Raw genomic sequence first — 23,692 nt, forward strand, 5'->3', positions numbered from 1 at the left:
TTTTTATTAATCTTTTTTGCCTTTGTCTGTGAAATGTCTATGACATTTGAAAAAGTGTTAATCACAATCTTCAAGAGCCAAACCAACAGATCAAAGATATAGATCCTTACAACATTATAGTCAAGAATAATAAGATAGGAAAGGTTGGAAATAGATAAAGATTGATAAAGTAAAATCACCAATGTTGCTACCTGTTGAATCCAATTACTTTATTCTGGACACTTTCACTTGATAAACATAGCCCTCATTTGTTAACTCCAAAAATATAAACATGAATGATTTATTGTCTGTTATTTACATGTAGACCGGTAAAAATATTCCTAACAACATGTAGGCCTAAAACCATAATCTCCTTTCCACAAATCTAGTGTCCAAATCAGGTTTTAGGGAATAATTCCACTGAAATAAAATGCTAAGGATATTGAGTGGCACCTGCATTTCACTTCTTTAATCATTAGTCAACCTTCTGAAGGGCTTGCCAAAACTAACACAGGATCCTGGAGCAAAGCAGCAACACACCCTGGGAGGTAGGCTATCAAAAGTTACCAGACGCGTGTGTTCGTTTTCACACCAAACACACAGCAGGAGGAGCTGGGAGTCCTGTTTACACTCACTGGAGACATCTCTGAAGAACAATGAACTGGTATGTCGAGTTGATAACTAACTATTCCTCTTTTCTAGCATGGAAAGATAAGGGGCTCTGAAAGGTAGGTTTGGCCAGCTGTTGAGTTTAACGTTAGCTGAGAAACTCCATGAATGGAGGAGCATCAAGCCCTAATGTAAAAAAAAAGATAATTGTCAGTATCAGTTTTTGCCTCATACAAATGTAATACATTTCTTTACTGAATGCTTGCTGCTCAATTAAAGGCTTAAGCTCACCAACATTAACATTTAAAAGACAGTCGTTGTGTTTCACTGTCTGGCCACATAGTTACGTGTTTGTCTTTGTCTGATTTAAGACTGAATAATAGTGACTCAGAACCTGGAGCATTTTTTAAACTTTTTATTTCCATTTAATTTTCCATTTGGCCACCATGAAACATTACATTGAAAAATGTGTTAATTTTGTTTTGATTATGACGGTCTCTCTTTGATGACGACTAGTAAGGTTCCCCCAAAAATATATTTAGCAAAGAAAAACGGTTGTTTAGCTAAACTAAAAAGTAAGTTAAGACTGTTATAATACAATATTTTCCGCTGTTTGATGCCAATTCTGTTGACATATACTTTCTAGTATTTCACCGTAAATTGCGGCCTGTGGTCTTAATCTTGTTTATTTTTAAATAGATTGTGGTGGTAACATAGTAGCCTAGCTAATTACTGAATTAGCTGTAGTGTCTGGATCACGAGCACACCCAGGTGTATCCGGGTGTCCGCGTGCTGCACCTGTTGTTTAACCATGACAGGCGGGACCAATTTCAGTTTCAACAAAAACTCATGTCCATAACTAATGTGCTGTGGTCACTTATTAATTAATTCTAACTATAAGCTGTCTGAAATATATTCAAACCCTAATCGAGTTTCTTCATGTTGTGATATTACACCTATGCTTAATTTAAGGAAAAAAGCCCACCTGTTGAAGTTTACCACAGCTATTCACATTTATAGGTTGTAATCGTTGTAATGGCAACCCTGCCGGAGGGAGACAGGGCAGACCTGTTGAAGCGGACTGACGCCAACTCACATATCCATGATCTGTTTCATGAAGATGCACAGGTATTTGCTCCTCAAATATTATATTGACTCGTTGATTATGGGATAACTAAACCAGCCAGTTCTGTGACTGTTGTTTGTCTTCGGCAGGGCTTGCAGCTGTCCAGCCAGCCCTGGTGGAGGATCAAGCTGTTTGTGTGGGAGCCAGTGCTCTTCGGTACCTGGGATGGAGTATTTACCACCTGCATGATCAACATCTTTGGTGTGGTGCTTTTCCTACGTACCGGCTTCCTTGTGGTTAGTATTTTTTTCTTCTTGTCTTTTGGTTCTTCTATCTACATATTAGGAAATAATCACAGCTTGACTACGCACTCACATTTTTCTTGTTTATTAATCAACAGAAAAGCAACACATTTTTTTATTTTATCTTAACCATAATCCATACATTTTGTGAATGTATGCTGAATGTTATTGTTCTCTTAGAGCTGCATCTAGTCATGAAGTTTGCCCTCAGCTTAATGTAAAAGAGATTACCTTCTTTAAGTATGAATCGGTAATATGTTGGGAGTGTTGTCCATTGGAGCAAGCCCCCACCTCCAAATTCCTTCTTTTACTTTTATCTTTTGAAAACAATAAAGAATCTGCCCATAGATTGAAGCCTTCAGTAAGATTTTATGGTCTCCCCTAAAGGAATTCCCTTTCAATATTATTATATTAAAATGCATTTGGAAGTGCTTAGTGTGCACAACGGTTGCAATCAGGTGCTTTCGAAGAGCAAATAAATAGTGACTTTTCTAATTAGAAATTAACTGTGTGTGGCTATTGGAAGACCGATTATTTTTATATTTTCCCTTTTATAATCTGTAGACTCAAGCTTGGGCTTGGCTCTACTTTACATGTATCTTTCTAGCTCTGTTAAGGCTGTTTGATTTGAGTTTTTAGCTGCAACCATCATTAAGTGTGTGTCACTGCATCAGATGATCCCAAACACTTTAATGTGGATGTGTCATCTCCGGATTCAGCACAGAGACACTATGATCTTAATTACTACATTCATTTGAGTTACACTTGACAGCTTAAACATAGTTTGCCATGTGAGAAAAACGGTAACTTGAGTGTGAGTGAGAGGAATCTCCTCATAAAGGACTTCTTTCACTACTTATTGTGCGAAAGTGAAGTGTGTGTCACCAGAATGTCTTCCAAACATGAACATCATTTATCATCCTTAGTTTTCCATTATACTAAAGCAGAAATCTAACCATATGGTTTTAACTCTGCAAATAATAGTGTGAGAGAGTTTAAAGCAAATATCATGCGGGTAACAATTTTCTTTTCAGTTTCTCCTAGATCAGACATAATGATGTGGTTTTGCACACATTTACCTACAGCTTGAACACAGGAACGTTACATTAAAAGCAAAAGATTGACTAATTATTTTGGTTAATGAGAAAAATGTGCAGAGACATTAACAGAATCAATATTTGAGAATATGATACAAGCATGCTTGAATTATTTACAAAGTGTGCTTTGGTTCTTTATTATAAAATAAATATAAAATATTTTAATTTAAAGCTGCAGACTACGTTTTCTTTGGATCCCCCAGAAGATTTATCATCAATTGCAGTGCTGGCCTCATCATTCTGTACTTGCAAAGATAAATATGCAATTAACTGTATGTTTTTAGAAAGTAATAATTATCCAGAGTTTTAAGGATAAGATTCCCTTGATTGCGTTGCTCATTCATTGGTTTTAGAACCCAATACAAATATATTTGAAAGTAAAAGACTATAAAACTAGATTCTTTGCGTACAAATATTTTGTATTTAAAGTTGTTGATGAGTTACATGCTGCAGATGTGCAACACTTTCACATGGGATAGTATTTTGTGTTATCTTGTCTCCATCATCATCATCATCATCATCATCATCATCATCATCATCATCATCATCATCATCATCATCATCATCCAGGGGAACACAGGCGTGCTGCTCGGGATGTTCCAGGTCTCCATGGTCGTGCTGTTTGCCTTAGTGGTGGTGATGTCGGGGATCGGAGTGTGTGAGCACTGCGGTGTTGGCAGTGGAGGAGTCTACTCCATGATCTCCACTGTCCTGGGTGGCCGGGTCGGGGGCACAGTGGGCCTCCTCTACGTCTTTGGACAGGTGAGAAACAAATCCAGACCAATTAGATGTGAGCTGTGATACATGTTCTTTTTGTTATTAACGTTTTTATTTATGAACATACATGGTACATAGCTCACATGGTACAGCATACAGAAAGAGGAAGGTCAGGCTGCAAAACATGTTAGTTAAGTGTACCTGGTCAAAAGAAAAATACAAAGGTGTAAGATTACCAATCAGACACTACAGCGATCCTAAAATAATAACAACAAATGATGCTTGATTAGAATAACAGTCAGGCTACCAGTTGGAGGTCAGGTATTCCAACTTCCTAGAACCAAAGGTCCTCTACCCCTCATTCTTGCCAATATAACCTCATATGATGCTGTTTCACTCAGTCTTCCATTCGTTAAATGTTGGGATTGTGGGTAATTTCCAGTGTCTCAATATAATTCTGGTAGCTGAGGTTATCCCAGCCATTAAAACTGAATGAGCAGTTTTTGTCAGTTATGGAATATCTGTTTTAATAGGCGTAAACGTGGGGATAATGGAAAGGATATTCCTAAGAAAGACATTTTTAAAGCAGACGCTTTTCTGCTTGCTCTTGCCTCTGCTTACTTTTTTTATGCTGATTTTCCTATTTTTCTTTTCTGATAACTTCGAGCAGCGGCTCCTGGACATTAACTTATCACTGGGACAGTTACTCTTCGTAAATAGATGGAGGGTTTAAGCCATATTTCAATATTTTTACGACGACCTCAGTCTTACAGTAGCGTGGCCTAGCAACAGCTAAAGCCTGGTACTGCATGCTATTTAGCTAGTTAGCAGCAAAATGCCTCCGTTCTCTACAGATGACTTCCACAAACTTCTACAGAAGATGGCCGTGTTGGAAATGAAATGCAGCGGTTGGAATTTAACGTGGAAGTGAATGGACTATGTTTGAATGACACCACTTTACCAGTGTTGCAAAAGAATGGAAAAGGGCATGCTAACTCAAAGCTAGTTAGCAGCTACAAGGATTCCAAGGAACAGGAGGGCATTGGGTAATAAATCTACAAGTGGTAGTCCTCCCTCGAACTCTCTGGGTGCAAGGCCGAAGAGTAAATCATTTCCATGGGATTTGGGAGGAAGAACAACAGGCAGAGCCCAGCGCTCTGAAATCTGTGATGCGACCGGCCTGCATTGTTATCAACCAGGAAGAGCGCCTCTTCAACCCCTGTTCCTACTAGGAAACAGGCGTGGACAGCTGCTAAAGGGAGAACTACAAACAATCCTCCTAAACCACCAAGTGTGCCAGTCCAGAACAGATACGCTCCGTTGACCGAGAACCGGAGATCTCTTTCTGATGATCTGGATAACCTGTCCTCTTCACACAGCAGGGTAAGGACTAATAGCTACTCCAAAAGTAAAAGGCTAGAGAGAAAGATAACGACTGGGCCTGAAACTCTGAATGTGGGTGACTCTTCTGTAAGAGATGTAAAAAGTCTGTGGAATAAGAACAACACCAAAGTACTCTGTTTTCCCAAGGATATGGTCTCTGACTTGGCTGAGAAGATCCTGCATATTGGGGCTGAACATCCGACTGTGAAGAATGTGGTACTGCATATTGGAACAAATGATGTTGTGAAACAAGAGTCAGAAGTGCTGAAAGAAGACTTTAAATGTTTGTTGGAAACTGTCAGCTCTCTAAATGCAGAGGTGTTAATCAGTGGCCCTCTACCGCCAGTCAGAAGAGGAGTGGAGAGATTCAGCAGATTGTTGGCACTGAACACCTGGCTTTCAACTGCCTGTACTGACCATTCTGTCCATTTTATTGACAATTTCAACTTTTTCTGGGACCGCAGACATCTTTTTAAGGCAGATGGAGTTTGCCTGAACAAGTCAGGAGTGAAATTGTTTAACTCTAACGTATTCAACTGCCTGCATCATCAATCTGTTCCCTCTGCCAAGGACAAGCGGCAAGAGGAATCAAAACAAGAGAAAGACAAAACACATCGCTCAGAAAACCTTGAAGATGTATCACTGCACCCGCCTGAGGAATGTCTTGATTATGGGAAACCTATGAGACAAATGGAGGAGTTTCCACCGCCCTTCACCCCCCTATCACCTATGAGGATAGTCTTCCTTCACCCCACAGCTCTCTCTACTCACCTACGCCCACCCTCCTGGAGATCGCTGAACACATGAAGGAGATACAGAGGGTTGGCACCAATTCCTTCCTGGAGTTCAATGACCGCATTAAGGCGATACGCAGGGTTGGCAGCATGTCCTTTACCCCCGCCCCTCAACGACGCCCACAGAGACGCCCACCATCTCCCCCATCTTCATCACCGTTCCTACGTCAACCACCTCCCCCCCCTTCAAGATACCATCAGCTGTCACCGAAGCCTGATAAGAATGTGTGTGTACAAAATGCAGCAAACTCTTACTGATATGTGCTGGGTCCAGGCTCAAGGGCGTATGGCACTCAACTCTTTGCAGGACATGTCGGGGCCCTGCCTGCCTGTAGCTTTGCCGTTATCTGTGTTGATAGGTAATAGATTGAGATCGGTGAATCAGCTGAGACACAGGAAGCGCTCAAATGTTTTTGTGAGTTTAAAAAATCTGACTGATGGTGTATTTAACAAACTTAAACTAGCTTTATTAAATGTCCGGTAATTGGCAGGAAAAACGTTTTTAATCATTGATTTTATCACTGAGCACAATCTCGATTTTATGTTTTTAACAGAAACTTGGATTGAACAAAATAACAGTGCAGCTGTTCTTATCGAATCAACCCCTCCCAACTTTAGTTTTATGAGTCAGGAAAGAATGCATAAGAAAGGAGGTGGAGTTGCTATTTTGTTCAATGATTCCCTTCAATGCAGGAAGACATCTTATGGGAACTTTGCTTCTTTTGATGATGTGGCCCTTCAGCTGAAATGCTCCTCTCGAGCTCATTTCCTAAATATCTATCGACCACCCAAATACTGTGCAAGCTTTTTTGATGACTTTACTGAACTGCTGTCTATAGTGTGTATTGACTTTGACCGTCTAGTCATCGTTGGTGATTTTAACATCCATGTTGACAACCCCCAGGACAGAGGGGCTAAAGAACTGTGTTGTGTTCTTGATAACTATGGACTGACTCAGCATGTGACGGAGCCCCCGCACAATAAGGGGCACACTCTGGACTTAATTATCTCAAAGGGTCTGAATATCTCTAAGGTTGTGGTGACTGATGTTGCACTCTCTGATCATTCCTGTGTTTTCTTTGAGAGCTCTATTTCTGTTCACAAAAATGTTCAAAAAGAGGTAACCACAAAGCGATATTTAACTGAAAATACTAGGGAAATGTTTACTCAGAATTTTTCTCCCACACTTGCCCCTACTAACATCTCAGTAAATGAGCTAGTACATCATTTTAATTAAAAAGATTATAGATGCCATTGCTCCAACTAAGGTAAAGGAAGTGACTGGCAAGAAAATATCTCCATGGAGAAAGGCCATGAGCGTGAAAACAGAAAAAAGAGTGTCGAAAAGCTGAACGCAGGTAGCGAAAAAAAATCTCCAGGTTCATTTTTAAATCTATAAAGAGAGACTTGGCTTTTATAATTTATAATTGAAAATTGCACAACAGTCTTTCTGCTCTGACATCATTGCCAAAAACAACGCACGTGCCTTGTTTGCTACCGTCGACAGACTAACTAACCCCCCAGTGTCAGTAGCCTCTGAATTTCTATCCACCAGGGCCTGTAATGTTTTTTCCTCCTTCTTCACTGACAAAATTCAGAAAATCTGACAAGCAGTCAGTGCCTCTGCATCAGGTGCAGCAAATGTTTTGTCCCTGTGTCCACTTAAAATCAATTCAAGCACCATGACACAATTCCATCAGATTAATGATAAACCCTTGAGGACATTATACAACTTCTGAAATCTTCCTCCTGCTGCCTTGATATTATTCCAACAGGATTTTTCAAAAATGTTTTTGATTGCATGGCCTCAGATCTACTTCATATAGTAAACAAGTGTCTTCACTCAGGTGCCCTGAAAAAACGGCAGTCATTAAACCCCTCTTAAAAAAGAATAATCTAGACCCTTCAGTAATGAACAATTACGGGCCCATATCAAACCTGCCATTTCTAGGTAAAATCATTGAAAAAGTAGTTTTTCAACCGCTGAGTAATTTCTTGCATTTAAATAACTGTTTTGATGTGTTCCAGTCAGGCTTTCGACCAAACCACAGCACTGAGACTGCTCTTGTAAAGGTCTTCAATGACATCCACTTAAACACAGACAGTGGCAGAACTTCAGTGTTAGTATTATTAGATCTTAGTGCTGCGTTTGACACTGCTTTTACTAGACCAACTGGAAAACCGGGTGGGACTTTCATCAACAGTTCTAAATTGGTTTGAATCCTACTTAAAGGACAGAAACAACTTTGTTTCTATAGATAAATACAAATCTGAGTTGACAAATATGACATGTGGGGTTCCTCAAGGCTCCATCTGGCTCAGATAATGAAAAACAACAAAATAAGTTACCATAGATATGCAGATGACACCCACATGTACATAACCATTTCACCAGGAGACTATTCTCCAATTAAAACACTGAGTAAGTGCATTGAACAAATCAATGACTGGATGTGTCAGAACTTTCTCCAATTAAACAAAGATAAAACTGAGGTAATGGTTTTTGGAGCCAAGGTAGAATGTATAAAAGTTAGCGCTGAGCTTCAGTCTGCAATGTTCAAAACAACAGAGAGCCAGAAATCTAGGTGTAGTCATGGACTCTGACCTGAGTTTCAACAGTCACATTAAAACAGTTACTAAATCAGCCTACCATCACTTAAAGAACATATCTAGGATTAAAAAGGCTAATGTCACAGCAGGATTTGAAAAAACGTGTCCATGCTTTTATCTTCAGTAGACTGGACTACTGTAATGGTGTCTTCACAGGTCTCACTAAAAAATCCATTAGAAAGCTGCAGCTAATACAGAACGCCGCTGCTCGAGTCCTCACTAACACTAAGAAAGTGGATCACATCACACCTGTTCTGAAGTCTTTACCCTGGCTTCCTGTCTGTCAAATAATTTATTTCAAAAATATTGCTGCTGGTTTATAAAACTTTGAATGGTTTACGCCCAAAATAGATTTCTGACCTCCTGCTAAATTATGAACCATCCAGATCTCTCAGGTCTTCAGGGACTGGTCAGCTTTCTGTCCCCAGAGTCAGAACTAAACATGGTAAAGCAGCGTTCAGTTATTATGCTCCAAATATCTGGAACAAACTCCCAGAAACCTGCAGGTCCGCTGCAACTCTTACTACTTTTAAATCCAGGCTGAAGACTTTTCTTTTTGCCGCTGCTTTTAATTGATATATTCATATCTTAAACTGCACTGTAACTTTTATTATCTTTGCTTTTTAATGCCATTTTCTTAATGTCTTTCATTTTTGTAAAGCACTTTGAATTGCCTTGTCCCCCCAAAGATAGTTAAAGTCATTATTGGGGTTAAAGTCCCCTACGTGTGCCGTTTTGGTTTCAAGACCGTGGTTTGCGGAGGACACCAAAAAAGTTCTCGAAAAGACAACTTAAACTTAACTAATGTGCATTTAAAGAAAAGAGGAATAGTTTTGGTGAAAACTAAAAAGGTACCATGGGGTACAGCAATTAGTTTTGGTTTCAAGACCCTGGTTCACGGAGGATACCAAAAAAGTCATAGAAAGACAAGGTAATCTTAACTATGTGCATTTAAAAATAAAAAAGAGGAATAGTTTGGGCGAAAACTAAAAGGTACCATGGGGTCAGATTATAATTTTCCAAAGGGGGGTTCGTTCGGAAGTGTGTATCTCACACTGCACTGTAACTGTGATTCATGTATCTTTGCTTTTAAATGAGTGTGTTTTAAATGCCATTTGATATCACTGCTTTTAAATGAGTGTTTTTAGATATCATTTTATAATATGTTTCTCAATGCCATTAATTTCTTTCATTTTTGTAAGCACTTTGAATTGCCTTGTGTTGAAATGTGCTATATAAATAAACTTGCCTTGCCTTACCCATGCCTCTAAGAATTCCAACACCCTTTGCCAAAACGGGTTGACCATTGATCATTCCCATATGAGCTGTACAAATGTGCCCATCTCTTTCTTGCATTTCCAGCATGTGTTGGTATTTATTAGTCCTATTTTGAAAAGCCTAGATGGTGACCGTGATACATGTTCTTAAGTTCTCTTATCTCTCATGCTGCATCCCATCTTGCAGTGCGTAGCTGGAGCCATGTACATCACAGGTTTCTCAGAGTCAGTGGCGGAGCTGCTGGGTCTGCAGAGTCAGTGGTTGGTGCGCGGCATGTCAGCGGTAGTGCTGCTGGGTCTGCTGGGAATCAACCTGGCCGGTGTCAAGTGGATCGTTCGCCTCCAGCTGCTGCTGCTGGCCGTGCTGGCCGTCTCCACACTGGACTTTGTGATCGGCACCTTCACGCACCTTGACCCAGGTAGGGATGTGGATATATTCATATTAGAAGGGTAAAGTGAAAAGCTAACAGGGATTGTGAGAAGGTTAAATCAGTATCCATGTTTTGTGTCTTCTAATATTATTTATATAAGAGCCTCTGAAGCATTATTTAGCCATGCTACAATTAATCATGTAGTACTTCCAGGGCATCTTAACATCATTAACCGAGTAGCCAAGTCATCAGAAAATACCATTGAAAAATCTCAACAGCAGTTACCATATCAGGGAAAACACATTGCTATTTAAGTCAATTAGGAAGTTTAATGTTATTAGTTCCACTGTGTTTTTCTGGCATAACATGTTTAAATGTCTACTGCAGAAAGGTTGATGAATTGTTTGTATAGGGAGTGATGAAGAAAAAATAGTGCTCCAAAGGCTACAAACATTCAGGTTAGCAAGAATTATTTGGAAAGAACAACATACACATAAGTAAAATATGAAAATAATATCAATTCAAACGCATATGTTTTTGAGTCGATGTCAAATTCCTCTTAGCTCCTTGTTTTATAGTTTCCACAGTATTTTTACTATTTGATAAAATATGAGTCAAGTCATGTTATGGAGAGATGTTGATCATTTTGCTCAACCTCCAAAGCCTGCTGGAAACATTGGGGAACAATGACTGTTTGTTCACTTGAGTGGTGAGTGGCAGTGATCTGTTGAGGCCAGCAGGTGTAGCTGTAGTATCATTTATCATTTTCTAAGGAGGATGGTGTTTGAGTTCAAATCTTTTTGATACAGATTTTACACAGTTTTGTCAGTTTACTCGTTTTCTCCAAAGATACTTTCCCTGCCTTCAGAGGCTTCTTGCTTTAGTTAGGAAATAGATAGTGCTGTTTTCGTGAGGCCTGAGCAAACTCTGAGACTGGCATTGTGTTTACTGAGAATACTTTTTTTCCTTCTTTTTTTCTTTTGTGGTGAGGAAATGTTGCCTTTTTGAGTAGATTGTATTCTTTTGCTGGCCGTCAGGAAGTCCTTCCCCACATTTCCTGTTCTCACTGATTATCAACGTCCTGTCCAGTGAGAAGAGAAAAGTGTTCCAGAAGTCAATCCTGTTTTTTTATGAATAGGACATAAAATAGACCCTGTTACTTGGATACAAGCAGAAACTGAAAAAGATAACCTCAAGTGCACACTATTAAAAAAAAAAAATAGTCCTATTGTGTTGCCTTTTCCTATAGCAAACAACAAGGACCCCTAACCTGAACTTGTCCACCACTCCCAACCTCCAGCCGTCTTCATATTACAGTAGGCTGGTTTGCAGAAGTTTTGAGGGAGTTGCAGGCATAATGTTTTTTCCAGGTTTTTCCAATTAAGAGCTTCTGTGTGAGTTGTGGTGACCTCATGGCTGGCCGAGCACCAGCAGGTCCCCTAGCTGGATGAAACAGCCCAGATTGGCTGCCCTCACTGAATCTGGAGGCCCGTCCTGAAGAAAAGGAGCCACCACCAAAATCATGTGGTCACAGTTTGATAAAACGTCCACTTATGTTCACTGTGGTACATCACTCCCATTCATTTCATGTTTTCCAATTGACCTTATATATCAACAGTACGCTGGGATAGTGGCTTGTTGGCAAATGTTGCTTTCAAAAAATATCTGTGTTCATGATCTGAAATAGTATAATTAATGGCTTTATGATTAGATAATTCATAGATGAGTGGTTTAAAGGTGTTTTTCAAGCAAAAAGCCCAAGCCTTCAGTGGTTTCAGCTTCCTTAACTCAAACGTTTTTAAATATAATACATTTAGTGTTGGGATTGTGGCAGACTAATATGAGGTGCTTGAAGATTTCTCCCTGGGCTTTTTAGTGTTTATTTTACATTTTACAGACATTTTCTTTATCTAGAGTGTCTAGGATTATATTTCCCTTAATTTGTGGCTTTTGAACATCAACAGCAAATACATTTGAAGGAAAAGACTATATTACTAGGGTTTGTGAGCATCAACAGCTAGAAAAATTATTTGGATGGGCGTGAAATTTCAACCAGTAGACCTCTACCTTATTCTGTCAAAAGCTCTTGGCCATTATTTTTTTGAACATGTGAAGCTGACGAATCATGTGTAGAAGTCTTTAGGGGTGTTGTATGAACATGAACTTTAACCTGTAGGCTGACCTCGCTTCCACATTTCCCCGCCTTAAGGATCTGGTAGAGGGACTGATAATGACAAGTTCGTCCTGCAGCACTGAGACAGGTGGACTTTAAAAATAGTGCTTTATCGTCCCTGGTGGCAGGAGAATTCATTTCACAATTGTAATATTTGTGTCGTAAATGATTTAGCTTGGTTAGTTACACTGCCAACACATTGTCTCTGCAGCAGAATAACTCAACCACAAATCCTTCTGAATGTGGTGCACACATGCAATCCAACCTCACCCAGTCCCTTTATTTGCAGCCTATTCCCAACAGAACAGGAAGTCATAATGTGCTGCTATGATCTGGGGTTTAGGGTGTTAACCAGGCTCACCCACATTTTTGGAAAATGACAAAGAGAGAAGGCCGGAACTGCGATCTGAGGCCTGTTACTCCCCCAGAGAGCGCCACACCATCTTCCCACCATCCAACTCTATAATATATAGCTCTCAATCATCCCAGTGGGACCTGCCCCACCTCTGCGCTCCGTGCACAACACTTTATACTGGTCAGTGTGGGAGAGGCCTCGTGAAATCTGACTACACATTCCTGTCTGCATCAGAGGAATGCTGAGTTCAGAGAGGAGCCCCACTCTGCATATACACTTGTTCTTCAGACAATATGATACTGTAATATGATTGCTGTCACCACAGCTTTCTGAAATCTTTATTGCTCTGTAGGCCTCCCTAGAGCAGACTGATGTTTTTTATTCATACTAAGGTCGGCCCACATCACTGGTAGTTGTCTTATAATATAAGATATAAAAAGTGAAATCCCTAATAGCTGTTGTTTTACTCACAGTTTTTCCAACCATCTCAGTGAGGCCATATCCTTCATCAAATTACCATAAACTAACAGACATTGAAATAAACAAAAAAAACAATGGTTGCTGTGCAAAATATATGTACACTGCCTTCTACATATATTCTGCTGTTTGTACACCGACCAAGGCAATGCTTTTGTTTTGTTTCCAACAGTGCTTTTCCCCATGATCAGTTCATCATAGCCATGTAGAATTTACAGTCTACATGTTAGTTGGCATTTTGTTTTGCTGTATGATTTTAAATAACTTGCACCAAAGTTTGTGAAAAACAAGTTTGTTTATACTCTGGAAGTGTATCCAAGCAATGCATTTTGTGTTCATAGTTTTCCAACAAACTCAACTGAGCAGTCAGAGAGTTAAGCATGGTTGGATGCTGGAGTACATGTTGTAATATGGGTGGGGAGCCAATGATGCAGACTTGGACCCCGAGTTCCCTGGATCTGTTCTGGCTGTTTGGACAGAGGGCGGTCTCACAGGGTCACAGGGTGAACACGAGTCTGGGCACCTTGTTCCATTTGATGTCGGTTTTTACGGCCTCCTTAAATTCTTCTCCTGCTGAACATGTGCATTTGTAGTTAGTGATGTTTTCAGACCTTGTGTTTTTGGCTTTTGTGTTAAACAAAAGAAAAACAAGTCCCTCTCTTCTCTCTGTCTCCCTCTCTTGCTCACTCTCATTCTTTTACACAAACTTGGAAGCCGCTGAGCTTCTGAAAAGGGTGGCGACTTCCTTTTGGATAAACATGTCATTAATCTGAGAGAACACATTCTTTCCCATCGCAAGATAACCAAGGGGGAAATGTCCGGTGTTGTAACATGGGCCTGCCCTTCAGCCCGTGTGGTTTAAATGGCCCCCGCAATGCAGAACAATCTCCTCCTGCACGTTCGACAAACAAAGACCTGACACTGAACTCACTGACCATGACTTAGGCTGCATACTTTCACAAGTGTCAAACTACCTATTGTTACAAATACATGCATTAGACTTCAAATTAAAGTCACACAATCTGAGATCAGGTAGTGCTGCATCACATTTGGGGGAGTATACAAAGTTAAATATGAACATAAACATGAAGTTTCAATTATAAAACCTCTAACTAATACTTGCAAAATGCAATATTTTTAAGAACATATCATAGATATGGTTTTAAATCGTTGTGTCTGATACTGTAGTTCTTTCCTGGGAAAATCCCCGGTGCAGACATGTGTTTATATTTCCACTCAGTCTCAACTTTTCCAAGAAGTGCAGTGCAAAAACTAACCATTAATCACTTAACAAGGAAGAAAATGAAATCAAGCAAATAAAAACACCACCGTAATGATAACTTTTAAATCAGTGTTAAATCATACTGTGGCTGCAGGATGCAATACAGCGTCCCGCCTGCAGCCTATAACACTGGCCATTTTGGGGGTTATGTGGTTTGTCTGTTTGTCTGTTTGTCTGTTTGTGTGTCTTATCAGAATGTTATGTTAAATCTAAAGCATTCAGTCCTAACAATTAAATCACATATGGCTGATATTGCAGATGAGACTGGACCATCTGCAATTTGTGGATGCGTTCACTTCCCTGATGGCTCCCACAGGATTGTTGACATCCTCGTGGACTCGTCTTCTTATTATAGACACATTCATTTCCAAACATTTGGTCTACCGACGCTGTAAAATGTATTATCTCTTCGATTTACACACGGCATCTATTGCACGTCTTTCCGTCCTGGGAGAGGGATCCCTCCTCTGTTGCTCTCCCTGTGGTTTCTCCCATTTTCCCCTTTAAGTTTTTCCTTGTACGATGTGAGGGTCTAAGGACAGAGGGTGTCGTATTGTCACACTGATATTCTGTACAAACTGTGAAGTCCACTGAGACAAATGTAACATGTGTGATATTGGGCTATATAAATAAACATTGATTGATTGATTGATTTAAGGTATTCAAATTATATGAATTCAAGAAAAGTTTAAAAATCAAAAGCTTTTCGATTTATAGAAAATATATCATGCCAATTGGCCAGTTAATTTCAAGATCAGTCACACAAGTTACTTAAAAGGACATGATGTCTTCTGTTAACACGTGTACTGTTTATACCTTGGACAGTTAATCCAGTAAAGATTCTGTATTTACAGTATTTGTGTGTTGTCTTCTTCCTCAGAACATGGTTTCATTGGTTATTCACCCTGGCTGCTCAGCAGCAACACAATGCCAGACTATACCTCAGGAGAAAGCTTCTTCACCGTGTTTGGGGTCTTCTTCCCTGCTGCTACAGGTGAGGCTGACCCCATCATCTCTTTTTAATCTAATATTGTGAAAACGTGCAGTAACACACTTACACTTTGCATGGTATATGTGCAGTATGTATAAGAAACACATTATTTGACCTTTGACTGTCAAGAATCGGTCCCACTTTTCATTTGTTTTGCTACTAAAGGCAGTATGAAAATACACTTGTATTGTACAGTATGTGTTATTCATGTTTATGGTTTGTGTGTGTGCGTCTGTAGGGGTCATGGCAGGTTTCAACATGAGCTCAGACCTTCAGCGGCCTGAACACAACATCCCTGTGGGAACACTGGCAGCTGTCTTCACCTCGTAGGACCGCACACGCACACGCACACGCACACACCCACATGCACACTTTGTGGTGCATTTTATTATTGTAAAATTAGCACCACTAAGTGCACAGACTGACAACTGTAGAATCATTAACACTGAGCTACAGAGAAAGCTGTGGCAAAATGTGAAGCTGTTGATCAACATGTCACAACATAAAAATGGTTATTCTACAGAATTAATTTTAAATTCATGTCATACTACAATGAAAGTTTTAATTTGTGGAGTCTATTCCTCAAGGTAAGAATCATCCTAGGTGGTACTTTCCAAATGTTTTTCTCAGATCCCTTTCTGTGGTATCTTCTATCAAAAAGGGGCATTTTTTCCATATCCACTGGAGAGATCAAGCGTGCGCCCTATCACACACTGCTTGATTACACAATCCCTCTATTAAAAGTGAGAGAGCCGCTGTGGTTAATAATCCTGTGTGATGTACTTTTGCTGACCCACAGGTGGTTCCTGTATCTGGTCTTTGTCTTCCTTCTGGGGGCCATCTGCACCAGAGAAGCTCTGCGCTATGACTTCTTGATAGCAGAAAAGGTAAACCCCCCCACAGTCTTTGTTTCCATTCTGCCCCGTCAGAGAGGCGCTCTCATCAGAAGGGCTGAGGTGAGGGGATTCCCCACGATGCCTCACTTTGTTGACGTGGTTATAGTTCAGGTTCTGACTAAATGAATGTTCTTGACTCAAGCTGAAAACCCAGGTTAAAGTATATGGAAAATACTTTGCCCGTCCCAATACCCCCACTTGTTGCCTTGAGCACTTAAGTGCACTTTCACAATCTGACAAGTAGTCCAATGTCGGAAACATGCTAATACAAAGTCCACTTCACACTGTGCACTTTTCCTAACACAGTTAGGAACATACTCAGAACGTCCCACAGCTGATTAGAGTGCACAGCTTCACAGCAGGCCAGTTACTGGTGGTGAAGCCTCAAGGCTGATTATAGGAATGATAATCATCAACAGACGAGTCAAAATGTATGACGTGTGATTCAGCGCAAAATAGTATTATTTACATTCACATTGCCAGAGTTTAGTAGACTGTAGATCAGAGGTTGTTGTGTACAAACTCCCTCTCCCAATAATATTTGATTTAACTTTATCCCATCACGTACTCTTTTTAACATCCTTGACTTCTTCATCAGTGGTTAGCTCTCATTGTTTTCACAAGGGGCTGGCTGCAGCGGAACCAAACTGGGTGTAGCTGTTGTGAGCTCTCGACCCCACCCCATCCTCTTCCACCCTCTGTTTGTTTTCCTTCTTCCTACAGGTCTCCTTGGTGGGCTTCCTCTTTCTGCTGGGCCTTTACATCTCCTCCCTGGCTTCCTGCATGGGCAGCTTGTATGCGGCACCCAGGATCCTCCAGTGCATCGCCCAGGAGAGGGTCATCCCCGCTCTGGCCTTCCTGGGAAGAGGGGTAGGTGGATGGATGGATAGAACCATAAAGGGAGGGATGTCTGGACATGAACAGTACAGTGAAAGATATAAGCTACAGTCACCCTGATGTCAAAGCAAGTTATCTAGTGAGAGTGTACTTATATGTATCATTAAGTTTACTTATTTGAAGCAAAACGTTACCTTTTTTTAATTGTCACATTTACGTTAGCTGTTTACATGATTGCAGTAAAGGGATGATCGAAGTAAGCAGCTCCCACATCAGCATAAACCCACACTTCTAAGGGGAGACATCACAAGTGAATAGCATTGCAAAGGGGATGTTCTTGCCTGTAGTGTCTGGCTATAATTTGGACATTTTCCTACCTAAGTGACATATTAGTCGTAGCACTACTTTGCACACATAATAGGCCAAAAGTCTATGTGGCCTGCGATGCATTAAATTGGAAAACAAAGACGAACTAATAAAGGAATGGTACAATGTGCTATTAAAGATTATAACTATGCCATTGTTAAGCAAACTCGTAGATGCTTTTATTCATGCCTCTGCATTCAGTTATTTTGGATAGTGAGATTTTCCTAGTTTTAGAGTCAAGAAGTCATGAAATCTATGTGAAGCAATGTCTCTCAAAAGTATAGATGCACACTGCCACATTTGAAGAAGACTGATGGCTGCACAGCCTTTTCAAACAATATAATTTAATCGTTAAAGTGCATTTATTGATCTTAAAAATATACTTTAAAACATTCAATTATTAAAAGTACATTTAATTTCCTGATTATTCTTAATTTAACAATGCAGACATGTCATTTGTACTTTATTATACAAGTCTAGTATTAGTACTCACACTTAGAGTAAGTAAGAGGATCTGTGTACCTCCTCCACCACTGCTAATGAGTGTGTGTAGTCTGGATGTGCAGGGGGGTGTGGTGGGTGTTACTTAACAGGAAACATTGACAGGACTGCCTAACTATAGAGTGCAGACTCCACTCCATAGAAGTGAGTTTACTGACTGCATAGCAGCCAATAGTCAAGACTTACTTCTGTTACACAACACACACTCACACACACACTCTCGGTCACGTTGACATCCTGACCCCGTTCACCCCAGTTTTCCTCAGACTTCCCTGGGTGGCAGGGGTGTCTGACCTCTCTCAGCGGGCTGGAATGAGGCCCTAGACATCTTGGCCCAAATCAAAGCATCAGAACAAACGCAGGAAGGGCGGCGGGCAGGGCCCCGATCCGCTGTGTGCTCTGGAGGCCCGCCAGGCGCACAGCAGTGCTCCTTCAACTGTGTGTTAGGACCTGGGATGTAAAAGCAAGCTGGTTAGCAAATCACATGTTAAAACAATTACTAAATATACTGGTTTGGTTTTATATTTCTCAAATATAACTTTAAGTTCAGATGTCCCTCTAGGTGGCTGTTTGTCCCTAGTATGCCTATACTTAAGTGTTTTTGGGCAAAAGGTTCAAGTTATAATACTACAGTGTCTCAATCTGGAGAATTAAGACGATATCCTGTGTACCGAATGTGACACAAAGCATGTTGATTTTTACAAAGCAACCATTTTCTATGTGACAGATGCATCTCTAGAACATTTTTTGACTTAATAAAAAACGTTTTTTTCATTGTTTCCTTAACATGCATAAATAAGGCACCACAAAATAATGAAAACATTATAATAATACAAACAGCAGAAATACAATTAAAGCCTAAAGGAAACTATTTTCTCATCATATAATCCTATTCCTGTCCCACCAGACCACCATTGGACACTTCCCCACATTTCTTGTTTCTATTATTGCATTTTTTCATTGTTTTTGACATCATTATTGTGTCCTCTCCCTCTCTCACAGAAAGGCCCTAACAGGACTCCCGTGGCTGCTATCTGTCTGACCACTCTGCTCACCATGGCCTTCATTTTCATCGGTCAGGTCAACGTGCTGGCTCCAATCGTCTCCATAACCTTCCTGCTCACCTACAGCTTCATCGACTACTCCTACTTCAGTGTGGCCATGACCTGCCAGCTTCAGAGTAAAGAGAAGAGGGATACCATTGCCCCCGCCAAAAGATACGGGCGTGGGTCAACCAGGCAGAGCTCCAGGGCTCTGATCGAGGAATCTCTTCCGAGCTATGGGAGTGGAGGGGAGAGTCCGCAGCGGATGAAAGGCACTCTGCTGGAGTTTACCAAGGACATGGACCAGATATTTCCCCCTGTGTCTATTGTTGATGCTGGGGCTGAGAAGACCTCCTCCATGCAAGAGCTGAGCAGTAGATGCAAAGGCAGAAAAGCTCCATTCACTCGTAAGCAGATGCTGATGGACAGCTTTGGCTTGGACCTAAACAGTAATATCTTCCCTGAGGAGAACGTACAGGAGATGAGTTCTGCTCCACGTGAGGAGGCTGGAGAAGACCCACAGGAGTCAGCTGGTGACCCTCCCCATCACAGCCCAGGTGATCAGCTCATAGAGTTCAGTGTTAGTCTTGTGTGTTTTAAGCAACCTGACCCTATATTTAATCTTTCAGTTGCCGGAGGTAAAGCGGAGCAGCAGAGCGTTGAAATCAAACCCATGCAGGATTTGTTATATGGGAAATTCTGCAACCACTGGGTCGCTCTAATCGGGGTTCGTAAACACCTTTTTTCATTTGTTGTTATGGTATAATATAAGATCATCTTAATTATTAAGTTATTATATGTTTTTTCTTTCAGGCATTGAGCTCCATATTGATTATGTTTGTTATTCAATGGGCTTATGCCTTAGCAAACATAGTCTTAGCCTTGCTGCTCTTCTTCTACATCGGGAAAGTGAGTCCTGGACTACCTATAGGTGATTTCCATCAGTTCATTTTCTGTTTAGACACATTTGGCTTAACTTGATGAGAGGTCCTGTCATGGAGACCATGTGTCCTGATTTGGATTGTCCCAGATAAAAAGCATATGCAATATGGATGGAAAATACAAGATGATGAAATGCTTTACTAACATATTGTGGGGATTTCCTGTGTCTTTCTCATAAACCACCTGCACATGTGCAGCATTTTCCAGCCTTGTATGCCAGACTAGAACTTCAATAGAAAATGGATTTTAATAAAGCTTTTTGACACTGTATACCAGGCAGCACTTAACTCTGCACACATAGCTAATGTTAGCCTGCTCTTGTGGCCTAGTCAATTTTGTGTCTGATAGATTGTGGCAGTCAGTGCAGCTCGGGTTTGATATGATGCAATCCAGGGTTCGAGTTATAAACTGAGCTCTATGGGGGTCTTTAAAACTAACGTGTGCACATGCACACACTCACACACACACACACACACACACACACACACACACACACACACACACACACACACACACACACACACACACACACACACACACACACACACACACACCAGCAGCCCTCTACTTGCTACAAACTTAAATATGAAAAGGTTCAACTACGCACACACACATCATCTCTGCTCGCGCAGCACGCTCACAGGCATAGATTGCGCAATAATGTATTGCGCACCTTGGAGGTGAAGTGCAGGCATATTGTCATTCAAGAGAGAATACGATGCGTAGTTCTTTTGGAAAACATGTTTTTATTTTGGCCTATTTACCTCGTTAATGTAAATAATACTCATTACATTGACACATGCATTATTTGTGATTAAAATAATGGTTGTTGGTAATGTATTAGTGACCCCCACAGATGTATGATTTCACTGCGTCCGTGGGAGCTCAGACCCCTCTTTATGGGAGCTCAGCTCCCATTGGCTCCCACATAACTCGAACCCTGATTCAATCAATTAACTTACACAGACCAGAGCCAATCCATATGCCTGTTCCAATTGTAGAAATACAATTGACTCAGGCATGAGTTAAATGTATTGTAAAGGCTAGCATTTGTTTAACTAGGATATTATTTTTTACTGACAATATAACCTCTGATAATGAAAGCAATTTAAAAAAAAAAGAATAGCTTTCTAAGTATTTGAATGTCTTAGGACTTGTATAAAAGTATGAGTAGTCTGTAGATGTAAAAAGAAAAGGGCTGAATCACGATTTTTACATCATCTAGATCAGGGGTCACCAACCTTTTTTAGTATGAGAGCTACTTTAAAGAAATAAAAAAAGTCGGGGCCTACTTTTACGCCTCTTTTTTTTGTTCTTTGCTGTGTATATATTTAGCTCTAGATGATCCCATTATGTTCAACAATAGACCTCTTGATGTGCTATTTACCTTTTTAAGCATTTACATGTGTCACCCCGCGCTCAGTTGTAATGTGACCTGGTAACGTTCACTGGCACTTTTCTGGGAGTATCACTTGCACTCTTTTTGCCTGGCAGGCTGGCAGCTGTTGTGGCTTAGGATTTCTAGAATAGCTGGATGAGACACCCAGCAGCATCTGTGCTATAAGCTCACCACAGTGCAGCGTGTCTTGGCTGTCTGACTCACAACATTTCTGAGCACAAGCTCCGCAAGTGTTAAACACTTGTCCCACAGGTAGTCAATGTGATGCTGTGCGTAACCACTCCTCTGTGCACTCTTACAACTTCAAATTATGACACAATAAACTCAGAAAATGTAAATCTTTGACTGTGATTGCATGTGTTTTTAATGGTTTAACTGAGGCTAGTTTTTGAAATAACCAACCCATTGAGCTAATTTCTCCAGATAAGTTTTGATTTATTTGCAGGTATTGCAGCTCGATTCAGCTTTTTCGTGTGGCTCAAGTCATCGTTGAAAAGCATTTGCAGGTATTGTGTGGTTGCTATGATACATAATGATCAGTAAAGAATCAAGTTATAAGAATGACTGCTTGTAGGACAAATAAGACATTAAAATGCAATTCATCATAAGGATGTCTAAGTCCAGATCATTTATAAAGGAACTAAATAAAAAGTAAATGCCTGACTTAATCAATTAATTGTTGTATTGCTAAGAAATGTGATCTTTATTTTTCCAGTGATGAGTCATTTCCTATGTCCCTAAAGCCTATTTCTCTCCCTGTCTTCAGGGGGAAAGTGTCCCCTCAGGATGAGATCGTAGTCACCCCCTCTCTGTCCGGGGTCGGGCTGAAAACCAAGCAGCTGACGGAGGAAAATGCAGACTTTGCCTCTCGTCACCGATACCACCAATCGTCCTTCATAAGAACCGAGACAATGGTGCAACCACCAGCCCACTGACTGACTTAACTCTGCCTCTGTTTCATGTCATAGCTGTAAGCCTGAAACCACATTTCCTGCCTCAATCCGTGTGGGCCACATGCAGCGTACGTACATACATGTTACAAAGGTGTCATTAAAATGAGTTCATTCTGCATCTGTACAATATGTCCTGGTCGTTTTTAGTTTGCCTTTACTAGTTGACATCACCTTTCAGACATCAAATAAATCAAAGCAGTGGACAAGAAAGGTCCTCTATTACAAGATTCACGCTTTAAGATTCGGAATCTCCAAACCAACATGGGCTTTTTGTGTGTTTTTTAATGTGTCCCTGAATATATTTAACACCGAAGTGAACCACTTGTGGAACAAGCCACATAAATGTCAGCCTATGAAAGAAATTATGTTTACATTTAGAGATATTCAAGGAAGAGGAAGAATGTCTGGTCTGCTGTGTTATACACGTATATTTAAAGGTTATACCAGAAGAAGTTTAATGTGTTTTGCAAAACATGATGAATACAGTATGTCATAATACACTGAACAAAAATATAAACGCAACACTTTTGTTTTTGCTCCCATTTTTCATGAGATGAACTCAAAGATCTAAAACATTTTCTACATACACAAAATAACCATTTCTCTCAAATATTGTTCACAAATCTGAAAAAATCTGTGATAGTGAGCACTTCTCCTTTCCCGAGATAATCCATCCTTCCTCACAGGTGTTGCATATCAAGATGCTGATTAGACAGCATGATTATTGCACAGGTGTGCCTTAGGCTGGCCACAATAAAAGGCCACTCTGAAACGTGCATTTTTGCTTTATTGGGGGGGTCTGGGGGGGTCCGAAAACAAGTCAGTATCTGGTGTGAGGGTTAGGGTTGGGGTAATGTTGTGAATCGAGTGGCCCATGGAGGTGGTGGGGTTATGGTATGGGCAGGCGTATGTTATGGACGATAAACACAGGCCACTCGATTCACAACATTACCCTAATCCTAACCCTCACACCAGATACTGACTGGTTTTCGGACCCCCCCAGACCCCCCCAATAAAGCAAAAATGCATGTTTCAGAGTGGCCTTTTATTGTGGCCAGCCTAAGGCACACCTGTGCAATAATCATGCTGTCTAATCAGCATCTTGATATGCCACACCTGTGAGGTGGGATGGATTATCTCGGCAAAGGAGAAGTGCTCACTATCACAGATTTTTTCAGATTTGTGAACAATATTTGAGAGAAATGGTTATTTTGTGTATAGAAAATGTTTTAAATCTTTGAGTTCAACTCATGAAAAATGGGAGCAAAAACA

At 40.5% G+C, this 23,692-nt stretch overlaps 1 protein-coding gene and 1 long non-coding RNA gene across 4 annotated transcripts; one reads left to right on the plus strand and one right to left on the minus strand.

Annotated features, from left to right (window-relative positions):
• The first annotated feature begins 449 nt into the window (after nt 1-449).
• Nucleotides 450-22,547, plus strand: slc12a8 (solute carrier family 12 member 8). Of its 3 annotated transcripts, none has more exons than XM_079666936.1 (14): nt 450-643; nt 1,609-1,716; nt 1,804-1,950; nt 3,624-3,815; nt 10,022-10,253; nt 15,373-15,486; nt 15,722-15,809; nt 16,283-16,370; nt 17,103-17,249; nt 19,086-19,683; nt 19,756-19,853; nt 19,940-20,035; nt 21,913-21,973; nt 22,234-22,369. In XM_079666936.1, the coding sequence occupies exons 2-13, from the start codon at nt 1,624-1,626 to the stop codon at nt 21,958-21,960; spliced, it is 1,941 nt and encodes a 646-aa protein (XP_079523062.1). In that variant the 5' UTR covers nt 450-643; nt 1,609-1,623; the 3' UTR covers nt 21,961-21,973; nt 22,234-22,369. The 3 variants fall into 3 exon arrangements, with proteins under 3 accessions (XP_079523062.1, XP_079523060.1, XP_079523061.1); XM_079666935.1 differs by having other exon boundaries at nt 452-643; nt 19,940-20,057; nt 22,234-22,547; XM_079666934.1 differs by having other exon boundaries at nt 19,086-19,853; nt 19,940-20,057; nt 22,234-22,547.
• Nucleotides 3,637-9,804, minus strand: LOC307030477. The gene is made up of 3 exons (XR_013805666.1): nt 5,925-9,804; nt 3,898-3,971; nt 3,637-3,805 (listed from the first exon to the last, which is right to left on the minus strand). It is a non-coding gene; the product is annotated as an uncharacterized lncRNA (long non-coding RNA).
• Nucleotides 22,548-23,692: the final 1,145 nt, after the last annotated feature.

Source organism: Notothenia rossii, assembly GCF_949606895.1.
Source record: "Notothenia rossii genome assembly, chromosome: 2".
In the NCBI taxonomy this organism is placed as follows: Eukaryota; Metazoa; Chordata; class Actinopteri; order Perciformes; family Nototheniidae; genus Notothenia; species Notothenia rossii.

What these genes read in the sequence shown, in the direction of transcription:
- slc12a8 (XM_079666934.1), top strand. Translation starts at nt 1,624, where the DNA reads ATGGCAACCCTGCCGGAGGGAGACAGGGCAGACCTGTTGAAGCGGACT. An exon ending in CTTCACGCACCTTGACCCAG is followed by an intron (nt 10,254 to 15,372) that starts GTAGGGATGTGG and finishes CTTCTTCCTCAG; the next exon opens with AACATGGTTTCATTGGTTAT. An exon ending in ACTTCTTGATAGCAGAAAAG is followed by an intron (nt 16,371 to 17,102) that starts GTAAACCCCCCC and finishes TTCTTCCTACAG; the next exon opens with GTCTCCTTGGTGGGCTTCCT.